At 43.1% G+C, this 25,259-nt stretch overlaps 1 protein-coding gene across 1 annotated transcript in view; it reads right to left on the reverse strand.

Moving 5' to 3' along the window:
* The window catches only part of DENND5B (DENN/MADD domain containing 5B), a 79,371-nt gene that overhangs the window by 8,203 nt on the left and 45,909 nt on the right, over positions 1–25,259 (reverse strand). The window contains exons 9-15 of the mRNA XM_010566347.1: positions 14,690–14,783; positions 11,140–11,271; positions 10,102–10,254; positions 9,501–9,579; positions 7,593–7,674; positions 2,410–2,538; positions 925–1,046 (exon numbers count right to left, since the gene is read on the reverse strand). Of these exons, the coding sequence (XP_010564649.1) occupies positions 925–1,046; positions 2,410–2,538; positions 7,593–7,674; positions 9,501–9,579; positions 10,102–10,254; positions 11,140–11,271; positions 14,690–14,783 (791 nt within the window). The remainder of the gene's footprint in view (positions 1–924; positions 1,047–2,409; positions 2,539–7,592; positions 7,675–9,500; positions 9,580–10,101; positions 10,255–11,139; positions 11,272–14,689; positions 14,784–25,259) is intronic.

The following is a 25,259-nucleotide window of genomic DNA, read 5'->3' on the forward strand; positions in this document are numbered from 1 at the left end:
TGGCAGCGCGCGGCGGCGGCGCCGCACGGTGGTGCTGCAGCACCACGGCCGGGGCGGCAAGGCCCCCCCCGGGCCACCTCGGTTTGGAAAAATTCCAAGCGCTCGGCCTGCGGGGAAAAGCTGCCAGGCTGGCTGCCCCGCAGAAAGAAGGTAGTCGAGGATGAATGACTCTCTTCGCGCCGTGCTAGTTCGGAGGGGATTTATTGCTTTAAGAGGAGAAACGGTAGAATGAGTGCCTGTTTTGACGGCCACGTAAAACCTGCTTCGCTTCACTCTAAACGGGCAGGGAAATGAAGACCAAGGGCCGCCAAGGTGAACCCAAATAATTAGGTCGTCTCACGGGGTCCTGCCTTCTCCGCATTGCCCAGTGCTGGAGAGACAAAGAACCATTTTCAGATTTTGATCCAGTCTCTGCTCTCCTTCTTACCGGAGAGGAAGGGAGAGGGAATCTTTTTGGCATTTAAGGAGAGACAAAAAGAGATTTAAAATACACAGCAGAGCACAAAGCGCCTTGTATTTCATCCTCCAAGACCTCCCTCTCCTTCTCAGTCTGCGGAAAGCAGGCTGTTAGGATGCACACTTAGCGAAGGCCAGAAGGAAGCATTAGGATGTAGAGGACTTGTCTGGGAGGGAAGATGAAAGAGACTATACAACCCGGTGAGGAAAATCAAGTGCTACAGTGGCACTCTCTGCTGATTACTCTCCTTTGTGCAACGCTCTTATCCGCAGCGCTCCCACACAACCTTGGCTCTTCAGCTGGTTTCCCAGAGCAACCCCCAGCACCCACGAGCCCAACAGCAACAACCAAGGTTTCCAGAAAAGGGCTCAGCGACTCAGGCACCAGCAACAGCAACATCGTCTCTTACAAATCATGACGGCAACGGATTTTTATTCAGGGGGGAAAAAACTGATTCTCCAACTCACTGATTGTGGTGAAGACGCTTGTGAAGCAGAAGTAATCCACGGCATTGAGCGAGAGCAGGTGATACAGAAACTGTTCTCGTTCTTCTTCACAGCGCAGGAAAGCGTAACGCTTGTAAAGTTTCCTGGTAGAAACAAATACATTGCTTTTTTTTGTTGAAAAAGCACCGTGCATCTGAAAAGGTGTTTGAATCTCAAAACACCAAATGAGGAGTTGATCTTAATGGGAGATTTCCCAGCTAACATAAGCTGCTAGAAACCCACAGGCAGCATTTACCCCCTATGCTACACGTGTTTTACAGATCACTCTCAGCTCCACGCTACCAGAGCAAGGCTACGGAGTTGATTTCGTTACAGGATCAGTTTTGGTTTTGCTGCAAAGCACAGATATAAACTAACACTACTCACAGCAGCAGACCTGAACCAACATACAGCAACCTCATTTCTTCCCTGTATCTTCCCCCACTGTGGAATAGCCTTGCCTAATAACCTAATCTTCCTTCTGCTCCATTCTGGGACAGACAAAAACTAAGGTGGCACCAACCAGGGAAGGCACCAAGCAGCAGCAGGCATCCTCCCACCACTCTTTCAGTTCAGTGAACCGAGTGTACATCACCAATTGCCCAAGGCAGTGCAAAGGCACACCAGGAGTTAATCTGGCCCCTGCTATGAGAAAGCACAGAGCTTGTGACACTGCCTGTAGCATGAAGGCAACAGACTCCCAAAAAGCTGCTGAGGTAGACAGATGTAGATGAAATTCAGGAAAAGGCAGGTCTGCCACTGTGCCTTTAGCTGATCACCCAAGAGGTGACTGTCCCAGCTACTCCTCTTTCTTCCTGTTAGCACATTTGAGGATTTGGTAGCTTCCGGCACAAATCATGTGTGTAAGTCATCACAGGGCCAGAACTGCATGCAATAGCTAGGACTTTTCCTTTTCATAAGGTCTGGGTTTTTTTCCTAAATGCATTGCTTTGGGAAAATGAAGTCAGGGAACATCTACATGGGCAGATCCTTTAAGTGCCTGTGCTTGCAAAAGGAGGCAAAGCTGGGGGAACTGCTAACCGGGCGGGAGGGCCGGCCTCTAACCCAGCTCATTGGCAGTGAGGATGGGGACCTGCATTTGACTTGAGTCAAGGTAATGCAGGGCTGCTGTGAGAAAAGGGGCATTCTTGCCCCTGCTGCTTCATTTGCACAAGATATAGTGATTGTGGGGCCGTGAAATGGCTTGGATCAATGCACTGATCTGACCAAAACCTAACGCCTCCTTCCTGAAAATTTTGATTCATTTTCCATGCAGGTGAGCAGACTTCAGCCCTGCTGGGTGGGCAGTACCTCCTCCCCCAGCTGCCCTCTGCCCTTCAATCACTTCTAGCTGGAAACCACAGTATCCAAACGGGGCGCCTGGCTGCACCCCAAGCCTGCACAGCACCTTGACACACCACTGAGGGAGATGTGAAAGTGAAGCTTTGAGAAAAAGAGCCAGCTCACTTGGCAAGTGCCTGGTTGGAAAGCAGCTGCTTCAGGTGCTGAGACAAAAGCTTCTTCTCCAGAGAAAGTCTTATCCAGGCTCGGGCTCGCCCCACATCAGTCTTTATCTCACTCATGTTCTGAACATGCCTGAAATGGGTGGGGAAAAAAAAATAAAAATAGATGAATCATAAAAATCCTACATGCTTCAAATGGCAACATCCAGTGTGATGCAGCAGCTGAATTGGAAAACGTCTCCTGACATCATTTCTAGAGAAAGAGACCCCCAGCAGTGCCCCACAGAGCCCTGTGCTGTGGCACCGAGACCCTCAGCAGCCCCAGGCTGAACCGGGCACATGGGGCAGCCCTTCCCGGGCACAGCGGGTTGCAAACCAGACGCACTACAGCCCGAATCAGCTGCTCTGTGTTCTGGCATTTGCTTGGCCAAGGTGAGCAGGGGTAGGTCTGCTCATCCCCGCGTTGCGTGAGGTAGATGTCCTCATGGACACTGATAACACGCTTACAAAATGCGGCAACCTTGTGAGACCCAGTTATATCACAGTTGCTCCCTCGAGCTGCTGACACAAATGGGTATGTCTGGGAGGGCAGAGGACAAATACATATCTTAAGAGTTTCTCCAAACCACGATCTACTCTGAAGGCTCTAACCCCTTGATGGCAGCAGCAATGTAAAATCTGAGAAAAAGAGCATTGTTGGGGCAAAACCAGTGACAGGCAATCACAAGCAGAATCACATTTTAAGGGATATAAGAGGTCCTCGTGTAAATGATAATCTGAACAGCCCTCCACATGCTTGGTCTGTAGGAAAGCAGAACTGTTCCATAGGAGCTTTCTTCTATGATTTTGCTTTTCTTTTTTTTTCAAACTTCCCATATTTCAGTTTGGAGAATGCCAGAAACCCTAGTTTTAGAGCGCAGGGAGCTTTAGAAGAGGAAGAGAACTGCCATGGCAGGGCGAAGCTGCTTCCAAAAACCCCCCACTTGGTTAAATAAACAGCAAGAAAAACGAGTAACAGTTTCCAGCAGGGGAAAGAAAAGGCTGCAATTTCTTAATTTTCACGCAGTTTACATGTTAAGTGCACAGGCAATTCAGCCCTCCAAACCTCCATGGCAGGTTCCAAGTACTATCAGCTGAGTCTGAACTGATCTCTCTTGCGATTTACTTTCCTGCTCCTGCATCTTCCTTGCAGGCCCACCGTGCATTGCTGAGCGTTAGGGAATGTAGCAATATTTACTCCAAAGAAAATCCAACAAAGTCATGCTGTGACTGATGCTTTTTACATTGACTAGTACAGTCTCACTGTCTTGTGCTTTCCCCCATCTGTTATACCCAAGCGCGTGCTTTGCGTTATATTTAGATCCTCCATTATTTGAGGAAAATACTCTCTTGTTTATAGGGCTTCTAACATAACAGGACTAAGACCTTAGGGGCAAATTTGCAAAGTACAACTTAGCGCTGTCCAGAAATACGTGTTCGCTCTGCACAAATGAAGTGGATACCAGACATAGCTCAGCAACACCGTTCTCCGCCACGCTGACCTACCCAAATTCTCAAAATACAGGTCTACTTTTGCAATCCAAGCTGAGGTGTCTGTATCACACGGCTCTGTGCTGTACATCTATGAAGCACCATCAGAAAGAAACAATCAATAGGAGTAACAGTAGCTTGCCAGTGGAAAAAGCTAGGTTACTTAAAACCCCCTTTAAAAAAAAAAAAAGAAAAAAAAAGGAAAAAAAGATTTTTTTTTTTTAAAAAGGAAGTTTCCTCCTGTTTCCTAATGTGACACATGGGTAGTTCTCTGATGGATCAGGTGAGAATTACTACCTCTCTGTGAGCTGTAAAACAGACCCAGGAGGGCACATTACACTCACAAGTCCTTGCCCTTTCTGAGCAAACTCAGCAGCCTCCCCCTGTCAGCAGCGATGCCTACCAGCTGAATCAGTGCCAAGAGCCTTGCTCCTGGCGCTGGAAAGCCCTTCCTGGCTCAGAGCCTGGCAGCCAGCGTTAGACCTTCCAGCCCAGACAGCTGGGCACATGATCCGGAGTCCTTGAGAAACAGGATGCGCGCTACACTCAACTACATTGTGTTGAGACACTTTCCTCAGACATTTCAAGTCTTTTGAGATGGGAAGATCAAAGCACAGACTATCATCTCCCTCCCTCCCCTTCCCCCCAGTCCTTGGCTTGGATTACATCTAATATGAAAAGACTGAGTAGAATATGTTATTTTCCTGTGAGAAGATTCAAGAACAGATGGACTCAACCTTATTCCATGCATGCTCTGTACCTCTTCATTACCTGTTTCTGGTTCAGACCAGACTGGCATTAATTGTGCATTTGGGAAAAATAAGGATCTGCCACCACGCGGCTTGCCAGAGACATTAAAAAGATTCAGTAATCAGTCTTGGTGTCAGCAACAGCGGACTGTAACAGAACAGAGCATTCGGGAACTCAAATTTATTTCACTCTCAGTTGCGGGAGTCAGAACAGCTCTTTTATTTATCGGTGACCTAAGCATAAGCACTGTATGCTCACCATCGCACAGCAAACTCTTCTTGTCAGAGCACTGAACAGCAATTTCAATGCAACTCCCTAGGTTGGGACTTGCTTTTAATCCCATTAGTAATAAAGAAAAATCTATTTACCCTGTCAAATGTAAGCCTGGGGTATGGTGAAACATACCCTCTGCAAATAGCTGTGCTGACAGAAGAGGTTACAGCTGCTCAGTATCGCTGTGCCCCCGAGGATGGTGTGCGTGCTCCCCATCCCAGTGCAGTCAGAAATGAGCTGTACTAGCTCATCCCATGTAGGTAGCAGGTCTTTGCTAACCCAGCTTCTTTCGACTGCAGCAGGTTAAGCATCATAGCCGTGGGCCCAGCACCTGGGGCTTGCATCCTCCGCTGCAAGCTCCCCACGGGAGGGGAGGCATGACATGGGCATGAAAGCAAGCGCTGGTAGCAAGGAAGAGCTTGCCTGAAGGGGAAGGACCCGAAACTTGAACCCAGCTGGACCAAAGGTTTCGGGGAGTTGCCTTGGCACTGACTGGTCTGGCTGGACGTGCAGCGATGTGCCCAAGGGGTGAGGCCATGCTGGAGGCAGGCTGCAGCAGGAGTCTGCCAGGGAGCTGGAAGAGGAGTGGGAGAGATACTGCAGATCCTCACCCCAGGGGGAAAGGCTGAAGGGCATACCCCCAAACACACTTGTGCAGAGAGTCTCCATGCAAAGAACCAAAATAAACATCTTGAGCATCTTCCTTACCACATCTAAGATGCCTGGCTTTGCGAGGGAGGCAGAGGACACACCACGTTACCTGTAGCACAGGCTCATCGCACATGCAGAGCGTGACTGTGATTCAGCCCTGCTTTTGAAGTTGTTTACATAACCTTGCATGAGCCATCAAAAACAAGCTGTGCTTAAGGCAATGCTTAATCCTCTAGCCATTAGTTCAGTTAGCACCGCAACCCCGGCAATTTAACAATTACCCATCCTTCTAACTTCAGCATAAATCTGTGTGTGCAAACAAATATTAAGCAGCATTCCTTCCAAGCAGGATAAAGTATGCCATGAGATTACGGATGACAAATTCAACTCACCATCTGCCCAGCACTGTCTATGACCAGACATGTTTGTGGACAATCACGAATACCCAAGATACTACAAATGGTAATGTTCTGCTTCTGTACTTTTTCTCTGAAAAGCAGCTGAAACACTCTTGTGATTCAAGCAAGACAGCTCAGATCCATGCTGGGCTTTCATTGCTCAAGTGGAAGTACACGGAAGATGAAACCCATGCACGCAGCAGTGAGCGCACGCAGCCTCCTCTGTCAGCAATCCCCTTCCCGCACGTGAGTTTCCGCTCTAGATCCTCATTCGTCCCTTCCTCAGACTGACCCTCTACATGCCTGTCAGCCTCACAGGACTGAATTAAGTAAATAGCTGCCACATCCCATGAGAGGGATGCTAAAATGACAGACACATGTTCAAAATGACTTCTTGGCATTATACTCCTAATTACGCTGCATATATTCTCCCTCCCTCTTTCGTGTGTTGTTTTAGCCTTATGTGGCATGTCATAATCTTTGAAATCAGAGCACAAGACTTAAACTACATAGCATCAGACAAAAAGGTTGCACACTGCAGGTGGGAAGCACAGTCATTTTCTTGCAGAAAAGCCTGACTAATCTGTGGGATCTCACAAAAGGAAAAAAAAAATCTGTAAAAACACCCATGGTAAAAATTACATCACTGTAATCATGTTTTTGTGAATTAACTACAATTAATCTTATTTCTACTATAAGATTTTTTTGCCATATTTTTACATGGAAGAAGGACATGGTATTACAAGAAACAATACTCACGTTGCCTCACACATTAAATTGCTAGCAATTGCTAGCAGTTCGCTACAGATGAGCATTATTGCATTACTCTTCCCCTCTTTTCATGGCACTTTTACCCCACTGCAACGCTTAGCCATAGCAAGTGAAGTGTCAAAACAGTGGCTTGATCTGGCAGTGGCTTGGTGGAAGAGATGCCCTGAATAACAACTGCCTGGTGCTGTCACATCAGCCTCCGCTTCTTCTTACTCTCTCATCCTTCCAATTTCCAATGAACACTTTCTAAAAAAGCACTCCAGAGCCAGGCTATGATCTCCTACAGAGCACCTGCCCTTACTTCACATTCCAACTTTAAACTCACCCAAATGCTAGGTTTGACTACATTTCTGAATTTGTACATTTGTTACTATTTGTCATAAAATGTTAACTGAAAAGAAAGAATATTGCTCAGGCATTGCAAGCGGGTTTTTATATCCCTTTGCTTTGTGTATCAACTGTATTTGCCGCGTCAGTAATTTAAAACAAGCAAAAAGAAACAAACTTGAAGTACCAAGGAATTCAACGTATCTGCTGTTAATTGTAGAAGTTGGTTCTATTGCTATAAGAACTCCCCAGGGAAAACAAAAACCCCAGTAAAACTTGTGTGTTTTTCATTGTCTATTAGCTAAAATAAATGAAGTAAACATTAAAAAAAGTTTTGTAAAATAAAAAGGCAAGACTTTGTAGATTTGAATGTGGACTAAGGGGAAAGTTTAATTCTCCTTCGCCTTTGTAAACCCAAAGCTAGTAAGGATCTTTACCTTATGCTACACAATTAAAACCACAATTAAAGCTTTAGGAAACTGCGTACCTCATATCTTGTATCAGGGAAACCCTCAGAGTAGGCAGAGTAATTCCTGTATCAGACTTTCGTCTTTCTGTTCCAACAGCAACTACAATGGAGAAAATATACGAAGTTAATACAAAATTACAGTAATGGTCTGCAATGCATTTGTTTTACATATAGCTGAAAACAGTCTTAAGTGGCTGCTAACTGCAATGTTTCTGTGCATTATCATTAACTCTATCCTGAAAATGTAGAAGCAGACAAAATGAAAAATGCTTAATACATTACCTATTCCTTCCTTAATCCAGCACTGAACTTGGAGATTTAAAAGCTTCCTTTTACGTATGTGAAATGCATTAACATAAATCGGTATGGTGATGAGCCTTATTAGTAATATGTTTTTATGGAAAGCTCGCAACTGAGAAGGAAGAGATAAAATTAAGCTACAGTAGCATATTCGGTGCTAAGAATGCCAAGCATTTCTGTGCTCCACTACCCTGATCAAACTGCTTTGTGGTGACACATTTTGCTCTCAGGAATTTGTGCCTGCCAGCCAGATTGCTTAGTGCATTACTCATTGAAGATTATTAAAATATCTTTTCATGAGCAAGACTAGTTTGTCCATAGATGTGTCTTTGAGGACTGATCATACAAGTTACCATCTGCATGATCTGGAGGACTGGAGAGTCTTTGGAAGATGACCCACTAAAGTTCAGAGATTTTCACTACAATACCCAGCAGAAGCCTGTAGGCAGGGAGATCTCAAGGTCATCAGAAAACCAACGTCTCTCACAACACAGAAGTGATTTAGTGATTGTAAAGGGCCAAGCCAAAGCATAAACTGAGCACCTAGACTGATGGATAGAGATTAATTACACAACTTCTGAACTGTACTGTCCACCAGTATAAAGATTTATTGAACATGGAGTTATTCACATTGGGATTTGAGAGACAGATTGAAAGAAAAATGTCAGCTGTCTTAGCCACAGCTCCACACCTTCAGCTCCTTCAGAAATCACCTCTGGCAGAAGCACTGCTTCTCACACCTCACTGAATGCTGGTTAAAAGGGAAAGAAGGCAGTGAATAGACATTGAGTGATCTTCCAGACAGGGATGTCATGGTTTAACCCCAGCTGGCAACTAAGCCCCACACAGCTGCTTGCTCACTCCCCCCAGGTGGGGTGGGGGAGAGAATTGGAAGAGTAAAAGTGAGAGAACTTGTGGGTTGAGATAAAGACAGTTTAACAAGGAAAGCAAAAGCTGCACACATAAACAAAGCAAAACAAGGAATCCATTCCCCACTTCCCATGGGCAGGCAGGTGTTCAGCCATCTCCAGGAGAGCAGGGCTCCAGCACCCATAACGGTGACTTGGGAAGACAAAATGCCATAACTCCGAATGTCCCCCAGTTCCTTCTTCTTCCCCCAGCTTTATATGCTGAGCATGATGTCCTGTGGTCTGGGATATCCCTTTGGTCAGTTGGGGTCAGCTGTCCCAGCTGTGTCCCCTCCCAACTCCTTGTGCTCCACCAGCCTCCTCGCTGGTGGCATGGGGTGAGAAGCAGAAAAGGCCTTGGCTCGGTGTGAGCACTGCTCAGCAGAAGCGAAAACATCCCTGTGTTATCAACACTGTTTGCAGCTCAAATCCAAAACACAGCTCCATACTAGCAACTATGAACAAAATTAACTCTATCCCAGCCAAAATCAGCACGAGGGATAAGCATGTTCATTTGCCTCCAACAGTGTCAATCTATTTTGTCCAGACACCAAGGCATCCTCATAATGATTATGAAAGGTCTCAAAACGTAAATGTGATATTAGCAAGCAAATACACCAAAAATCCTGCGTGGTTTCATGTGGCTGCACTGTTCCTCCCAGGCCCAAGTTCATTCACTGTGATGGACCCTTCATGGAGTCAACTGCCAAGTACTCACCTGGGGACTCTGCACTATGCTCTTGCTTCTCTTCTCTCTCCTGGTACTGAAGTAAATGGGACCACAAAGCAGATTTCCCCTGAAAATTGAATATGTAGTACACAGCTTTAAATAAATCAGGCAAAAGAAAAGAGGCCAGTGAACATGGCAAAATTATAGGATGGCATTTCAGTGGGCCAGATGTTCAGGAGTGAGAATCAGTCCTTCTCTCTTGGGTCATGAAGCCTCAGGAAGAGGAGGGGACCATCTCACTGACCTAGCAGTCACACCACCCGCCTTGTTTCTTTGTCCTCTCACTGGGTTTCCCTTCCGAAGGTTGAAAGACAAGAAACTGAACACCTATTTGACAACATCATTGCAATTTCCAGAGGTACCTCTCAAATAAAAAAAAGCCCAAGCCCAACAAAACACACCCCCCCCAAATCAATCCCCCCAAACTCCCCAAGCCCTCACAAGATATGAACCAGGGACTCTGAGCCCAAAGATACCTCCCACTTGAAGTTGGAATGACACCACTGAGTAGCAGCTTAAAAGGTACAGATGGCATTCAGTATTTGCTAGAGTACTGAATGCACAAAGTTCTGAGTTTCCAGTTACCAACCTGCTTGACCTGCAGACCATGGCTCCAGATTCTTTCTAGCAGATCACAGAGACTAGCAATCAAAGTATTTTCCTCCAGACCTGTTATGTTGGCTTCTCCATGTCCCAGCTCAACTGCTTCATGGCCCATCTTCTCTACCAACATGCGTTTAGTCTATAAAAAAAAAAATCCCCAAAGGTTTCTAAGAATGTTATCCAACAAGGGACGGAATTTATAGATGCGTTTACTTAAACATGCTTAATCTAGAGACCATCACTAATGGCCTGACCAGAGAAAACTTAAAATCTCTTTACAGAGATTGTAAATTAAAAAGAATAATTAAAAAAAAGTTTACATGATTACTCCATACTGTCCTATTTCCATAGCCTTTATCTATTGTCCTATTCCTACACTGTTGATCTATTACCAACCAGTATCAAAAACAAGAGTACAGAGCTGGATACATTTTTGGTCTTACTCAATATCGGTTTTTCTTCTTGTTACAGCTACTAAAGTTTAAAACTCAGGTAATACAGCATACCACCAGCTGCAACTGACACAAAGACACAAAGAAATTATATCTCCATGGCTATAAATATATATATCTATAAAAAAAAATATATATTTTTATATATATATTCTTCAATATTAGAAATTACTATACTTCATTTGCTCTGCATAAACAATATGCACAACAGTTGCACATGCTGAACACTTCCTTTCTTGACCGTGGGTCTCGAGCCCATTATGTTTAGGCTACATTTACATGTGAACAATTAAAGGAAATCCTCCCTAACATGTCTGATCATGCTGGTTCTCCTTCCCGTCCTTTTTACTCATTTCACCAACTTTCACTGCATAAAGAGAGATAACACGTTCCTTTATTTCCTAGCAGTTGAAAAATATAACACTAAAGGGACATCCACCCTGCAATAGCCTGGTACACCAACAGACCAACGGCATTCCAGCTGTGTAGGACTTCCAGCACATCATCTGCAGATGGTGTTTAGGCTCAGTTTAAGCAAGGGAGAGCAGGTGGTGGGAAGGAGGAGGACCTACCTTCATGCGACATTCCTTCAGTAACCCTTCCACAAATTTACAGTTGGTCTGCGCAATCACAGCTGGAGAGAGGTCTGAGAGTTTGGGCTGCCTTAAATTTTTTCCTAAACTCCTTGCCTCCTGCATGTATTTCTAAAAATAAACAGAATAATTTTAGATACTGCAAGTCAGAGGGACTCTCTTCACCCTAATCCTAGGCAAGCAAATGCTGGTGAAAAGGAATAAGCTAGTGTTAATCTAGGAACATAACCATGATTTGTCTGATGCTTAGGTGTTGGGCTGGAGAAGTGGAATGCTCCCTTTTGACAACAGAAAAAACAAGGTATTTTCCTGCGTAGAACTGAAACAGTCAACATTAGCTAGTGAACTGTGCTGTTAACCACTAGCACAAAGTTAGCCACAGCAAGTGCATAAAAGTGCAATACCTTCATTCAGCAGTAAAATCAAAATACCAAGTAAAGTTTCCTTCCATTGTTACTCGGTTTTCACTTAAAAAGAAAATTTAAAAAAATTAAAAGCCATTTGTCTAATTTGTTGCAGACTATATATGAATGGAAAAAATCCTCTGAAAAGAAATCACAAGAAAAAGAAATACACCTAGTGAAGGAGAAAGACTTCACCCATTCCTTTTCATCTGGACAGTTTATGTGGGGGGTGGGGAGGGTGGAAAAGCAGACTTGATTTTATTCGCAATTACCTTCTTAATTACAAGCAAAGCTCATTTTAAACGAAACTGACATTTAGGAACATTCATGTTTTTATTGTGGGGTGGTAATTGAGAAGTATGGAAAAAAATGGCGTGCTCTTTAAAAAAAAGGATCCAAGCTATAATAAAGGACTTTTAAACCTTCCTGCTCCATTGCCTTATTGTTCAGGGCTTTTTTATTGGTGGTTATTTTTGTTAAGCAAAAAACCCCAAACCAATCAACAAAGCATCCTCTGCCCCCAACATCAGTGAGAGGGCTACATGCTGAGCAAAGCTAAGAAGTTGGCCACATTTAGGTGCGCAAATATGAGGCCTATCAAAAAGTTGCCCAAGCATTATTCATAAAGTTTTTGTTAAAAAGAGTAAAATAATCGAATGTTGCCAAATAAAACAGTCTTGAAGCATAGCGCTCATAGCCTGGTGTGGGAATGCTCCATTTCCACAGTGTGTTTTTATCCAGTTAATGCTGCCTCTTTGAGGGATGGTATATGACAATGACCACTCTTCCTGCAAAAGGAGCAGATCACATCCCTCCAGTGACTTAGTGCTGCTGCTGGCTGAGTTTTCTGGGGGACTGAGAGGTCATTACGGCTGCTGCATCCTTAGACCTTTTTGTCTGGCGAGAAGATAATTTATTTCATAGAATCATAGAATGGTTTGGTTTAGAAGGGACCTTAAAGATCATCTAGTTCCAACCCCCCCTGCCATGGGCAGGGACACATTCCACTAGACCAGGAAAAACAAAAGCAAAATCCAAACACACTGAAGTTAATTGAAATAGCTCCTTTTTTTTTTTTTTATGGGGGAGTACAGTTTTTCTGACAATTGGATTTTTTCACTTCAAAATTTGGACAAGAACCACTTAACATCAGTCCAACAGGTCACACAAGAATATAGCGTTCTGCCATGGAAAGCTATATTCAACAGAAGTGCTCAGCTAGTTAATTACAGGTTCACCGATACTGTAAGGACTTAAAAATAGTTGAAAAACTACATGTGGGAATAAGAAGAAAAAAAAAAAAAAATCACAGATGATGAAAGCGTGTTGTTCAGCAAGCAATCTCACAAGTGACTTCCATCTAACTCAGTGCAAAAATTAGCAATGAAAACAGTGAAAAAGTAATACAGAGAATATATAATTAGGAAATCTAATATTTCTTTTTAAATGTAGAGGGATAAATAAAATGCAAAGTGCGGTTATATTCTGAAGAGTACAGACATGGATAACCTTACTTTATTCATTGTATGTCTTGTTATTATATTAAAAGAAAAAAGAAAAAAATATTAACACTTATAAGTTCAAGAGAAAAGTAAGGGTGGGATGAGAGAACCAATTGATTGCCCTTTGCGTGTTCATCAGCATCCACACACCACAACCCTCTTCCACACTGGGATGTGACAATCCAGCAGTCAGAAAACAATGGGTTTTGGATATGACACTCGAAGCTGAATTGCCAGGTGAGCAACATGGGAAAAAATGAAGCAAAACAAAATTCTTGTCTTTCAGCCTTGGAGCCATCATGTTTGCCAGGGAGCTGGCGTGGAAGCCTAGAGCCGATTTCCAGCTACTTTTCCGATTATAACCACACTTCCAAGCACTACAGGGATGTGCTCATACTCCACAAGAAAGGGAGAGGTTCGAGACGCAGTGAAGACAGCAGTTCCTCACGCTAACAACATCTCAAAAGCAGCTTTCAACAAGAAAAAACTAAAACATACCAGGCAGCATTCAGAGAAGGATTTTTTAGGAGGCCGTGCAGGAGGGGGTGGTCCCTGATCCCACTCCCAGAAGGCCATTGAGTTCTGACGAAGCAAAAGCTCCTCCGAGGGCTAAGAGGAGGCAGATGCCCCAATGGCAGAATAGCCAGAGAAAAGAGGAGACAAAGCAAAAGAAGCATGCATATGATCCACAGCCAAAAAAAGAAGAAAGTAAATACATGACGAAGTATTGAAAAGGCTCTGCTAAGATATACACACGCGGCAATGTTTAAAATATACTTGCAAAGCCATGTTAGCAAAAATAGCAACAAACACGTACAAGTGCTGTTTTGCTGTGTTTCCATGAAACATCATTTGAAGCTGTAGTTCAAGAGTCCACTCATCCATTCTGGTTCTTTCAGAAGGCAAATGCCAACACCAACATTATTCATCAAGATTTACCACAAAACAGCATGAGTGTTTTATTTTTGCTAGTGACACACAAAAGAAGCACATGGACATCAATGGAAAAATATGGCAGAAAATATTTAATGAAGGACAAGGAACTGAAAAGATGGGAAAGAAATGTGTGTATGTGACTGACATTTACAAGATGCATGGGAGTTTCCAAGCTTTAGGCATAAAAAGGCCCCGAAGTCTTAACCTTTCAAATAAGCTTACTCATGTCAGGAATCAACATAAGAGAGAGAGAGAAAAAAAAATTCCTTTTAAAAAAGAAAGGACCTTGCCTCATTTGCCTCTACAGTGCTGACATTTATTCAAGGACTTGACTTTTTCAGAGACCTTCACCCTGGCCAGAGCTCGGCAGCTGCACCCAGGCAGGCACCAGGGCTCTGCTCTCTGCGTGCAGTAATGCGACCAGGGTCTAAATCAGCAAATAAGCCATTTTCCTGACGACAAAGGGGCTGTCTTATTCCAAAATAATAAAAGCATTTTATCTACATTATGTGCTTTGAAGTTTTACAACATATACAAGCATCTGCAACAAGCAGCATCTAAATGGCTACAAAGACCCACACAAACCTTACGGTAGCCACAAAACTGCCCGAAGTAATAACACATCATTTGTCTAAACCTCACCTCCTGGATCACAAGCTCGTGCCGCCCGCAGATGATGCCACCTACCTCCCTCAAATCGTTGTCCAGCCCAATGTGCTCCGAGTGCTGCCGCAGGCGGTCTTTCCTCCGCTGTGTGGTGGTGCTGCGACTGGCCCAGCGGCTGGGAAATCAAAGAGAGAGAAGACACACGTGAGTGGAAAAAAAATCACGTTTCCTGATGGAAATATGCCCACTGCCTGCCAGGGTCTCCAGTGGGAGCTCCTGTGTTACCCAAAATGCAGCTCATGCCACAACATTGATGCCACCACTAGGTAAATCGTACTTAGTTACCCAACACCACCACTAGTTTGCTGGGTTTGCTGAAGTTTGATAAAAATGGTGTCTGTAGGAACATGCAAAATACAATGATGTATTTTGAGAAGCAACTTCTAAGACCTTCCTCTTTTGTGAGAGGTGGTACTTCTCCCTTCTCCACTTTCTGTGGTACTTCCAGGAATTATTTCAGAGAAACTTCCCATTGCAATAGTAACTACTGTGATATGGGGTGCACCTACGTCTAAAGGCTGTAAGCAATATTGATGTTCCTGGGATTAATCATGTTGCTATCTTCATATCTTTTTTTGCATCAGGTTTCTAAATACCACAGAAAGCCTGTATTTTTTCTACATGTTCATATATGTCCAGTTGAATTTTTTCCTCATCTGAAGCTGTTGCCTGAAAGCAGCCACTTGGTAACCGAGTTTGAAACCGAGCAACCTTAAAGCTCCCAAGTGTCCAAACTCCTTTATGTCGGATACTACAAAAAAAACCCAAAACAAGATAATTCTGTCCCAAGGAATTTCTAGTCTGATTGTAGGGTTTCTAATAATACCATAGCCTTCTGTCGAATCCTTGAAAACAAAAATGCTCAACTGGTGCAGAGAATAAAGAAGTTAATACATTATTTATAAAAGAAAATTGAAATAACACTGTATAAAGCAACCTATCAAGCATTAAAAATAAGTATCTTAATGCACATGAAGTCTATATCTTCAGAATGATATTACTTAATTACTGTGGTTGTGTTTATTAAAATTAAAAATATCTTTCAAATACAGTAAAAAAAAAAAAAAAAAGCCTTTAAGTGTCTAGCTTTTCAGTCGCTTCATGAAGTCATCTGTTCTGCCTCTCCCCTGCACTCAGAAGTTAAAGAGCAAAACCAATGTGAAGCAGAACATAAACCCTGCCCAGGGTGGCACTCCAGCTCCAGTGCCTGGCGCGATGTATGAATAAGGCTTGGGAGGAAACTGCCTGGAAGAATTTGAAGGGATAAACTAAATCTGGAAGAAAAAAAAAAGAAAGAAAAAGAAAAAACCCACCAAGAAAACAACACCCCACACTCCCCAACCTCAGTACTTGAGTCAAAGGGACCCTTCAAAACCTGTGGCCATCCTGGCCCCTCTACTCTGGACTGAATTGTCTATACTGGGCACCATGCCAGAACGACTGCTCTGAGATGGCTTCTTCTATAGGAGATGTGATCAACAGGCAGAGCCCCAAACCCAGAGATTTGGGTTCTCTGACTTTGATAGATCTATACAGAAGGAAACCTAGAGAAGCCCATGTCAAAGACAGAAGCGTGTGCTTGGTGAGCTTCTCCACACAGGTGGTATTGGTGAGGACAACAGTCTCCGGATTCCAAACCCATCTATTTCTGCGTGCACCCCAAACAGGAGCATATACAAATAGGATCTAGGATCTGAACTATGTGGGCAAGGAGTTTCAGCTGGCTACATGTAAGCAGCTGCATGCCTGGAGAAGGGAACCTTTGCAGGGAGCTGGACGTGGGTCCTGACATGTCCAGCAAGCTGTTGGGGATGCGTAGGGAGGAGAACCTGACCCAAGAGAAGTGCAGGGATGTGACCTCTGGTAAACCCTCCTGTTTCTAGGGAGGACTTTGCATAGATGTACCGAACTATCTCCACCAATTCCTCCAGTGGGTCAACCGAAGACCAAATTTTGGCTAGCCACACAGATAAAAAGGGAAGAGAGTCACAGGAACTATAGTTTTTATAGTCGAAGTCCCTTCCTACCTCCCAAATAATGTCAAGAAAACAAGTACAAAGAAATAAACATCTGGGTCTGCATGTAATTATGGTTCAGCACCTCACCATCCCATATGACAAGAAATTTATTTTTAAAGCAATATAGCCTCAAGTCTCTAGTAACTAAACAAAACAGGCCAATAGGCGTCTGCACAGAAAACGCTGATACCTTCTCAGAGGAGTACATTACTGACATAAGCGTCTTTGCACCTTCTCAGAAGTCTTACAAATATGCAGCCTGTGAGTTTAGTAAGTCACCACTTCTTTTTTTTTTTTCCAGAAGCAACAACCAACGCCTCATTAGATGACTAAGAGGGGGGTAATAAAACCCTACATTTTAATAACCTCAACAAGTAGAAATGCAGCAGAAAAAACACCCCCTCGCACATAGGATAGCAGACATATAAGTGAATTTAGCTACCCAGCTCTGGAGACCTTCCGTTTATTGCAAATTAGTACCATGCTTACACTTCACACCATAGAATGCCAATGATACATTGGAAAGTTAAGTTATAGATCAAATATTACCTATACCATATTTTTCTGCTCCAATTCATATGGTATTTTCTGAATTCTAGACAAAGTTTGGATCCCTCTCCACCTGCATTTCTGCGGCTACTGGAAGACATAAGAATGGCTAGAAGCGTCCTTTGAGGGAGCACATCTCACCAAAGGTGAAAGCAGAATGAAAGCCACAGAATAATTACAAGTAATACACCATCATTAAAGCATTTTCAGTTAATTCCAGCCTTGAACTCCATCTGGGAGAAGGCACAGACCATTCTCCAGATTATTAATCAGAACTATTTGAACACTTTAAGCATGCAAACATAAAGATCATTGGGCATTTATGAAAAAAAGATTGCTCCTCATTAGCTGGAGCAATTACACATGCAGTGAGCTGCGCACTCCCTCTTCCCCAACTTCTAAGCTGAGGAAGAGGAGCTGCTGGGGCGCTGGGTGAGGTCTGTGCATTCAGATGCCACTCTGAATCTCTCCGGGAGATTTTGCAAAGATCTAACAGCAGATAAGCGGGATTAAGCAGCTAAATCTTTTAAAGCCTTTTCTTTACTGGGCCACATAGAATTTTCCCAAAATAATGCTTCAGTATTACAGTAACCATTCCCTCCCCTCTCATCAGCAGAGATTGCATTTTAAATTACTCCTCCTCTCCCTTCAGTCACTTGAAGTGATTTTAAGAAGGGTAAAAGCCCTCTCTGGTGGCCACACCACCTCCCTTGGGTTGCCGAAATCCCACGCAGGTGCCTCTCCTGGACCTGCCGTCAGCTACTGCCGTATTCGCGCCTCAGCCCTGGCGCTGCTGAAGCAGTGAGGAAAGCTGTACTCACGCGGGCAGACGCCTGCTTGTTGTCAGCCCTTAGTCTTGGGCTTCTCAGCTAAACCACTCCTGCCCGTGTCCCTGTGGAGCGGATGCCAGAGGAGACAAAGCCCTCCTGGCTGGTCCCTGCCTTGGGGGATGAGCCCCGAGCTGCCCAACACCTGGGAGGGCACACAGCACTGCTGCCCAGCCTAGATGCTGCCCGAGTACTCCCTGACCCCCAAAATGCCTTATCCCCTTTATTTTTTGCTTGTAGAGCCATGAGCATGGACTACTGGCATGTTTCATTTATTCCTCACAGCAGACACACTGCTACAAGCACCAAGTCTCTGGGGACGAAGCAGCCGCAGCTCGGGCACTGTGTTGCAGGGAGCCCAGGGACAAGCTGCCTACATGGAGAAGGGAGAAAAGGCTCATTTCAGTAGTCTGCCCGTTCTAACTCCCATGTCCAAAGATGAATGCTCTTCACCCCCCGGGACTGCGAAAAAGCAGTGATATTTCAGAGGAGGGACCAGGGAAGACTGTGCTTTGTTCAGTACAGAGAAATGAAATGAAGGCACCTCCAGCTGAAGACGGTGAAGTCAGTATTGTTTAGTATCAAATTAGGTTCGCAGAGGTTGGAGGAAATGTAAAGGTGACACTTGGAAAAGATCATACCTAACCTGTGATGCTTAATTTCTGTAATAAAAATGGTGAGGTAGTCAGCATCAAAGCTGAACTGTCAGAAACCAATCTAGCAAAACAGCAGCCTCACACCAGGGACTGGCCATGCGGTACTGCAACCATGTGTACATCTCTTTCTCTCTCTCCCTACCTTTCCCCCCTGCCCCCTTTTAAAAGCTCCATGGAGAAATGAAGAAATGCTGTCTACCCAAACCAGACATGGGTGTAACAGGCAGGATATATACTGCAATAAATGCAACACACTGCTAGAGAACTTCATTCACAGACAGATTTAACCAATATTGCCATCACCATGAAAATCACTATCATAATTTACAGTCTATTTACAGTGATAACACAGAGAAGGAAGGAGACAAATGCACTTGCCTGTAGGACAGAACCTAAATCTCCTCATATAGACCATCTCCTGTGGCAGACTGCTATTTACATCTGCAAATCATGACAATATCCCTTTTACCTATATACTTCCATCAAAGGAGTTATCTGGCTGCATTTCTGTATTCACAAATTAGCACAGAGCTGCACTACACCCTCCACCAAATCCCCCTAAAGCATGCATGCAGCCTGCACACATTAAATTCACAGACTGCACATGTAATCTGCCTGGGTTCAGAAGTAGTTTGTGTGGGACTACACAGAGATTCCAAGTCACATACACGTCGGACCAAACAAATTAAAAGGAAGGTTGAAACCAAGCTCCAGCTGATCGTGGATGGGCTGACAGGGGAAGGGTTCTGGACTGTGAATCTGCTCTGCACACACTGCTCTATGGTAAGGAGGATGAAGGCTCAATTAGAGACTAATGCACCTTTTCCATCTCTGCTGTAGGGCTGAACAGGAAAGCTTTTAAACTGCTGATTGGGTGGACAAAAATGAGCAAAATGCCTTGCAGAGAATGATCTTGCACTGACAGGCTGTCTCATCAGATTACATAAAACCAAGTGATTTAAAAGGGTGGTACCCACAACCGCCATCCTCTGCAAGGAACGGCAGTAGCTATTTGCCAGCATCACCCCTTAAGCCCTGACAAACCACTGTCCTAAGTGGTATTTAACTTGCAAACTCCCTTGAGACAGTAACACTGTTCAGGGGAGAGTAAACAGCATAGAGGGTGCAAGAATTCGACACACATTCTTCCCTGTGAACTTTAATATACCATTTTAAAATAGCTGTGCAGAATTAACTGAAAGACGTTAATTGCCCTTTTACCACTTTGCACCAGTTGAGCAGAGGATTGCCCATCAGGTTCCAAGACCCCATAGCACATAGTTCCTATTTCAGAAAACATTTTAAAGCAGATTTTCAGTTACACTTTACTCTTGAAAATGAATATATTTGAACGCAAGTGGTTAATATGTTCATTGCACCTGTCAGTGGTTTGCTGTATTAGGTTACCAAATGTATTGTAACTGCTTGTTTCAGATTGTCGTAAGTAAAAGGTGAGCTTTTACTACTTGCAGAGTTTAAATAACATCAGTGTTGTGTGTGGATGGCTCATTGCTGACTCATTTCTTGCTCATTTAGATGCACTGCAGAGATGCTACTCTATACTACTTGAAAATGCAATTGTTTGGCTTGATTTAAAAAAAAAAAAAAAAAAAAAAAAAAAAAATTTTTTTGAAGACAGACAGCCTTAAAACAGTACCCAACAGATAGGAAGGTAGAAAAAGCCCATATAATATGAAGCACTCAGTACAAGAGACAGACCGCTTCCCATACAAAAAATAATTTAGTTAAAACCAGAATGAATTCTATCATCATACAGAGATTCAGCAACCACTTTGCATTATATATAACATATTTTCTTTAAAAACATTAACCAATGTTAATGTTAGTGAATAAGAAAACAGCAGTTCTATTTAAAAATTAGGAGAACCAGAACACCAGGCAGATAAACCCTGGGCAGTTCACAACTGGAAGGGGGGGCCGGTGATGGAGGCCACAGGACAGTGCCCACACAAGTCGTGACATAAACTGGAACACAAAAATGAACCAATTTCATATGCTCCTAATGCATGAATTTTACAAATAAATACTGACACAGTGGTGAGGTCAGCAAAACACAGCACAGGAACAAATGCCTGGAGAAAGCAAACAAATACTTTTGAAATCTGCTTCATGGGTAAAAGCGACACATGACTTGGCTAAAGCCCGAGGTTAGGAGGCCGAGTCTAGCGGGATCTATGCTTGAAGACTTGGACTGCACCCTCCTTTAGGGATCACTGCAGGTCAGGTAGGACACAGAGGACAGACAAAAGCACGAAGATCACAGGAGGCTGGGATACAAGTGAGAGGGCTCGGGAGAGAGAAGTGGCCAGGGCAGGAAAGAGGAAACAGGCTGGTCAGGGAAGGAAGCAAGGAGGAAAGTGTGACTCAGGTAAAGAAGGTGGGAAAAGCAGGGCTAAACAAAGAAAAAAGCAAAAAAAGGATAATTTAAGCCATTTTGTAAATGTGTAACAAAGCAAAATCTTCCTTTGAAAACTGAAAGAAATTAAGGAAAAAAGTATCAGTTCAGTTGTTCTTTGCAGGCATTCACTACAAATTGCCAGACTGCAAATATATTCCCATGCTTGGTGTGCAATCAATGTTTCCCTCTGCAATGTTTAATCTCATTTATCAAGCTTCTTAGTACAAATTAAGTTACAAGGCAATCAATTAGATTGAAAACACAGCTTGTTTCATTGTTTTAATTTTGCACTGTAAGCATATTCACCCTAATTTAACAATTAGCTAATCAAAAACCATGAAGTGTTTATGTAGCTTGGCTTTTTGTCATTCAAATTCCTCTCCTGGATCATTGCAAATGCATCAGCCAGTGGAGTCCCAGCTACAATTTTAAAAGCCTGGCAGAAAACACATGCAGGGAAGGAAGAGAGGAACATGCAGAAACCACAGAGCGGTGCCGGGGTTTGAAAAAGGAAAGGAGGGCTCTGGAAACTGCTGCTCATTTCCAGATGAATAGACAAACTGTCTCAAGGACTACAGCCTGCTTCCCCCAGGGATGCTTTCTAGGAGAACTTCTGCAGAAGCCACTATTTTACAAGGTTAGAGCAGCAGGGATGGGCCACTTTTGAACCCAGAGAAAGCTGCACCTGCTCTCTGTAGATTCAGAAGGTTTTCCCATGACTTGGGGGATGTATCAAAGGTGATGAGTGCAGAAGGAGTCCCTCAAATGGAACATTGCTGCCTGATGGGAAAGAGGACAGAACTGGGTGGGGCTTTTTTCGGTTTGGTTTTGTTTTTAATTGCTATTAGCTGGGATGAATTGCTCTTTTCTTTACAGAAAAATAATATTTTTTTAACTTATAGAAATAATTTGGATACAGTTATCATCCTTCATTTAAGTTTAGATCTGCATATTCTGTAGTTAATGTCTTTCCATGATCTGGCAGTTTTGATCAAAAAGATGATTAGGGAAACTGTACACCTGGGACCCTATTCTCCAATTTTATGGAGGTGGGGGTTTGGGGTGTGGTCTTTTGTTTGGTTGGTATTTTTGGTGTTTGGTTTTTTGTTTTTTTTTTGTTTTTTTATTATTTGCTTGTTTTTAAACTTTTCATTTCTTTTCAGTAAATTGAAGTTTGGAGTTCTTGTCGGTGAAGTTATTGCTTAGCTGAGCAAGTCAACATTTCCTGACCACCACAGGGGAAGAGGTGAAGACCACCCTAATGACACCAAGCATGCATCTGCAGTCTGAATGCTGGTAAGCATAGAAGAAAATGTAAGAGGAGCTGCTCTCCCTACCCACAAATGACCAAGCAGGTGAGAGAAAGCAGCAAGCAGCCGGCGGGGCGCAGGTTCACCCCCTTGTCCACTCTGTTAAAGGACATCCTGAGGGGACGCGGAAGGTGGCAGCGGAGTGACAGAAGTGGGGCAAAGCATGCTGCTGAGCATGGCTGTGGGCTGACAGATGAAATATTATTAGACTTCACTTGCATGACAGACTTTGGTGTTTTAACACGTACACATGGTAATGTGATCAACGTTTGCTTCCAGCTGTGTTTAGGTGGAAGTGATCCAATATGACTGTCAGCCCTCCCTCTGTCCCCAAGCCCTGCTTTCCATGCCCAGCAAGCAAGAGCCAGACACCTCCTCTCCCAAACACAATTTCTGCCTGTCTAGGCAATGTGGTTTTCAGGGATCACATACAGGATCTAGAACTAAAACTAAAAGTGTCTGTTCTTTGCATTATATTTCTGATTTAGATATATTATACATAGAACAGCCCAGTAACTGACAGAGGTATCTTCAGCGCCCTGCCTGGTTACAGGAAGGGAATAGCTAGATAACACTATGAGTTCTAGTTACGTATTTGTTAGTTTATCTGCCCAGAAAGGGAAGCAATAAAAATCTGATGGCTGGCCACTGAGGACGGGTTTTCATTAACACAGCTTTGAATTCGTTTATTTGCTACTGTCCAGCAACAATTGCCTGTAACATGGGAATGATTCCCCTCTCCCCCCCCCGCCCCCCCGCAAATACACTTCCTTACAACATTCAGGACAAAATTTGCTATGTAGAACTGAAGTCTGCAAAAATTATTCTCATCTACATTAACTTTATGAACACACACAATAGCTACATCTGAAGTGCCTGGGAATGTAGCTGAAATGTTCCCTTCCCCCATCCCCATGTGCAACGGCCCAGCCCTGTATGCAAGTATAACGTATCTCCAAGAAGCATACACTAGGAAATTCAAATTAACGGAAGGCTATACTTCAACTGATTTTGTGGTCAATAGAATTATGCTGTATTTGCAGAGAGCGTGAAAAGGCTATCTGTTTTATACGTGGGTGTAAATTCAGCAGAATTACACATCTTAAATGAGAGAGAGTCCTCTCAGCTGCTCACATAAAAAGCCAGGAAGCAGAAAGATATAAACAGATGGTCTTGAGATTTTCCAATTACAAACCTTTTTGGCAATATACAACTGGAAGAATTCCAAACATTTGTCACTTTGACACCGCTTTGCGGTAAGTAATGGGATTTGGGTACTTACAAATTCTGAAACATGCTGCAATTTGAAGACCAAAACCAGCTATCTAAATCAAAATTATCACTCAAGGAGTTAAAGTCACATTTTAGAATAGGTACCAATGTAACAGAAGCATCTCAAAAGGCATAAGGAAAACTATTTTTAACTGATGCTTATTCATACATTCACTGAGATTCTGCAACAGAGCCAGAAGATATAAGCAACTTTGAGCAAGCTGGGCATGCTCACACTGTTGCTGACACTGTAAAACTGAAACCCACCATAAGGATAAGAGGCAGACTGCTAAACACAGCATCTCACAAGATGAAGAAGTCCTCCATTCCTCAAGGGAGCATTACCTGTAAACTTTTGTCTCGGTTTGCAAGAAGACTGCAAACAAAGGAACTTTGAAATACACATTCCTCCTCTCTTTTTTTTTGTAAATTATTTTTTATTTGTTTTAAAGAATTGCAATTCTTTAAATATTCAATGCTTAAGGGTATCTTATTTTATCATTTGCAAGTCTTATTCCTAGTAGGTTATTAAAAAGGGATCAGCTAGCACTGGGGTGCACAAAAGGTGTATAAATAGAATTGAGTGGGTACCTCATACAGGAGCTCAAAGCAGCCTGTGTGCATGCACAGGTCTAAAACAAGAGCTAGCTTTAATATTTGGACAGTCACAGCTTTTGGAGCTCTCAGATTTATCGGTGCTCCCACATTTTGACCTACCACAGAAACTGGAAGTGAGGTCTTGAGCTAATAAATAATTTCATGAAGTAGCAATCATTGATGCACAAATCTTTCATTTTTGAAGGGGGAGAAACTCCCTCTTGTTCCTTGGGTTTGAGGGAAGGAAAAAAGAAAACCCAACAAAAAACCCCAACACTCAAACTTACAGCACTTACTTACTTTATATTATAACTGTATAAATGTAAAGGGTATCAGTACTCCAGGTTCTCATTTTACATTAGGTAAATTAATTATGTAATGACACACTCAATTCCACAGCTATAGATACCCTGACCTTCATAGCAAAGTGCACTACAGAACCTTATCAGACTCAGAAGAGAAACCCAGGTACAGAACCACATACTTGCCACCCTCATCAAGTTATTCTTCTAGGTTATTCCAACATGGAAACTGAAAGAGAGCTATAAAAATCTTTGGGTCATGTAATAACAGCTAAGAAAAGAGAGGAACAGAGTGGGCATTAATTTCATTCTGCAGGATGGTGTGGAGGTTTCAATACCAAAATTTCTTTCAGAATCTGAATTTTGGTTTGGGTTTCCAAATTATCCTATTTAGTGCAAAACAGCGAAGAAATTAATTTTAAATTTATTATGTGATGATAAAACTAAAAATATGTATAAGAAGACACAGTACTTACTACTCAACAGAAAACAGTATTGAGGAATCTTCCCAAAACCAGAGCTAACACTTTCTAACGTAACCCAAAACGTGGCTATAACTTCAAAACTCGCAGCCCATACAAACCAGAAATGGAAAGAGTTACTAGGGCTCATTACACCGGTCAGAAGCCATCCAAAATTAG

This window comes from Haliaeetus leucocephalus, unplaced genomic scaffold, assembly GCF_000737465.1.
Source record: "Haliaeetus leucocephalus isolate CR32 unplaced genomic scaffold, Haliaeetus_leucocephalus-4.0 Scaffold206, whole genome shotgun sequence".
In the NCBI taxonomy this organism is placed as follows: Eukaryota; Metazoa; Chordata; class Aves; order Accipitriformes; family Accipitridae; genus Haliaeetus; species Haliaeetus leucocephalus.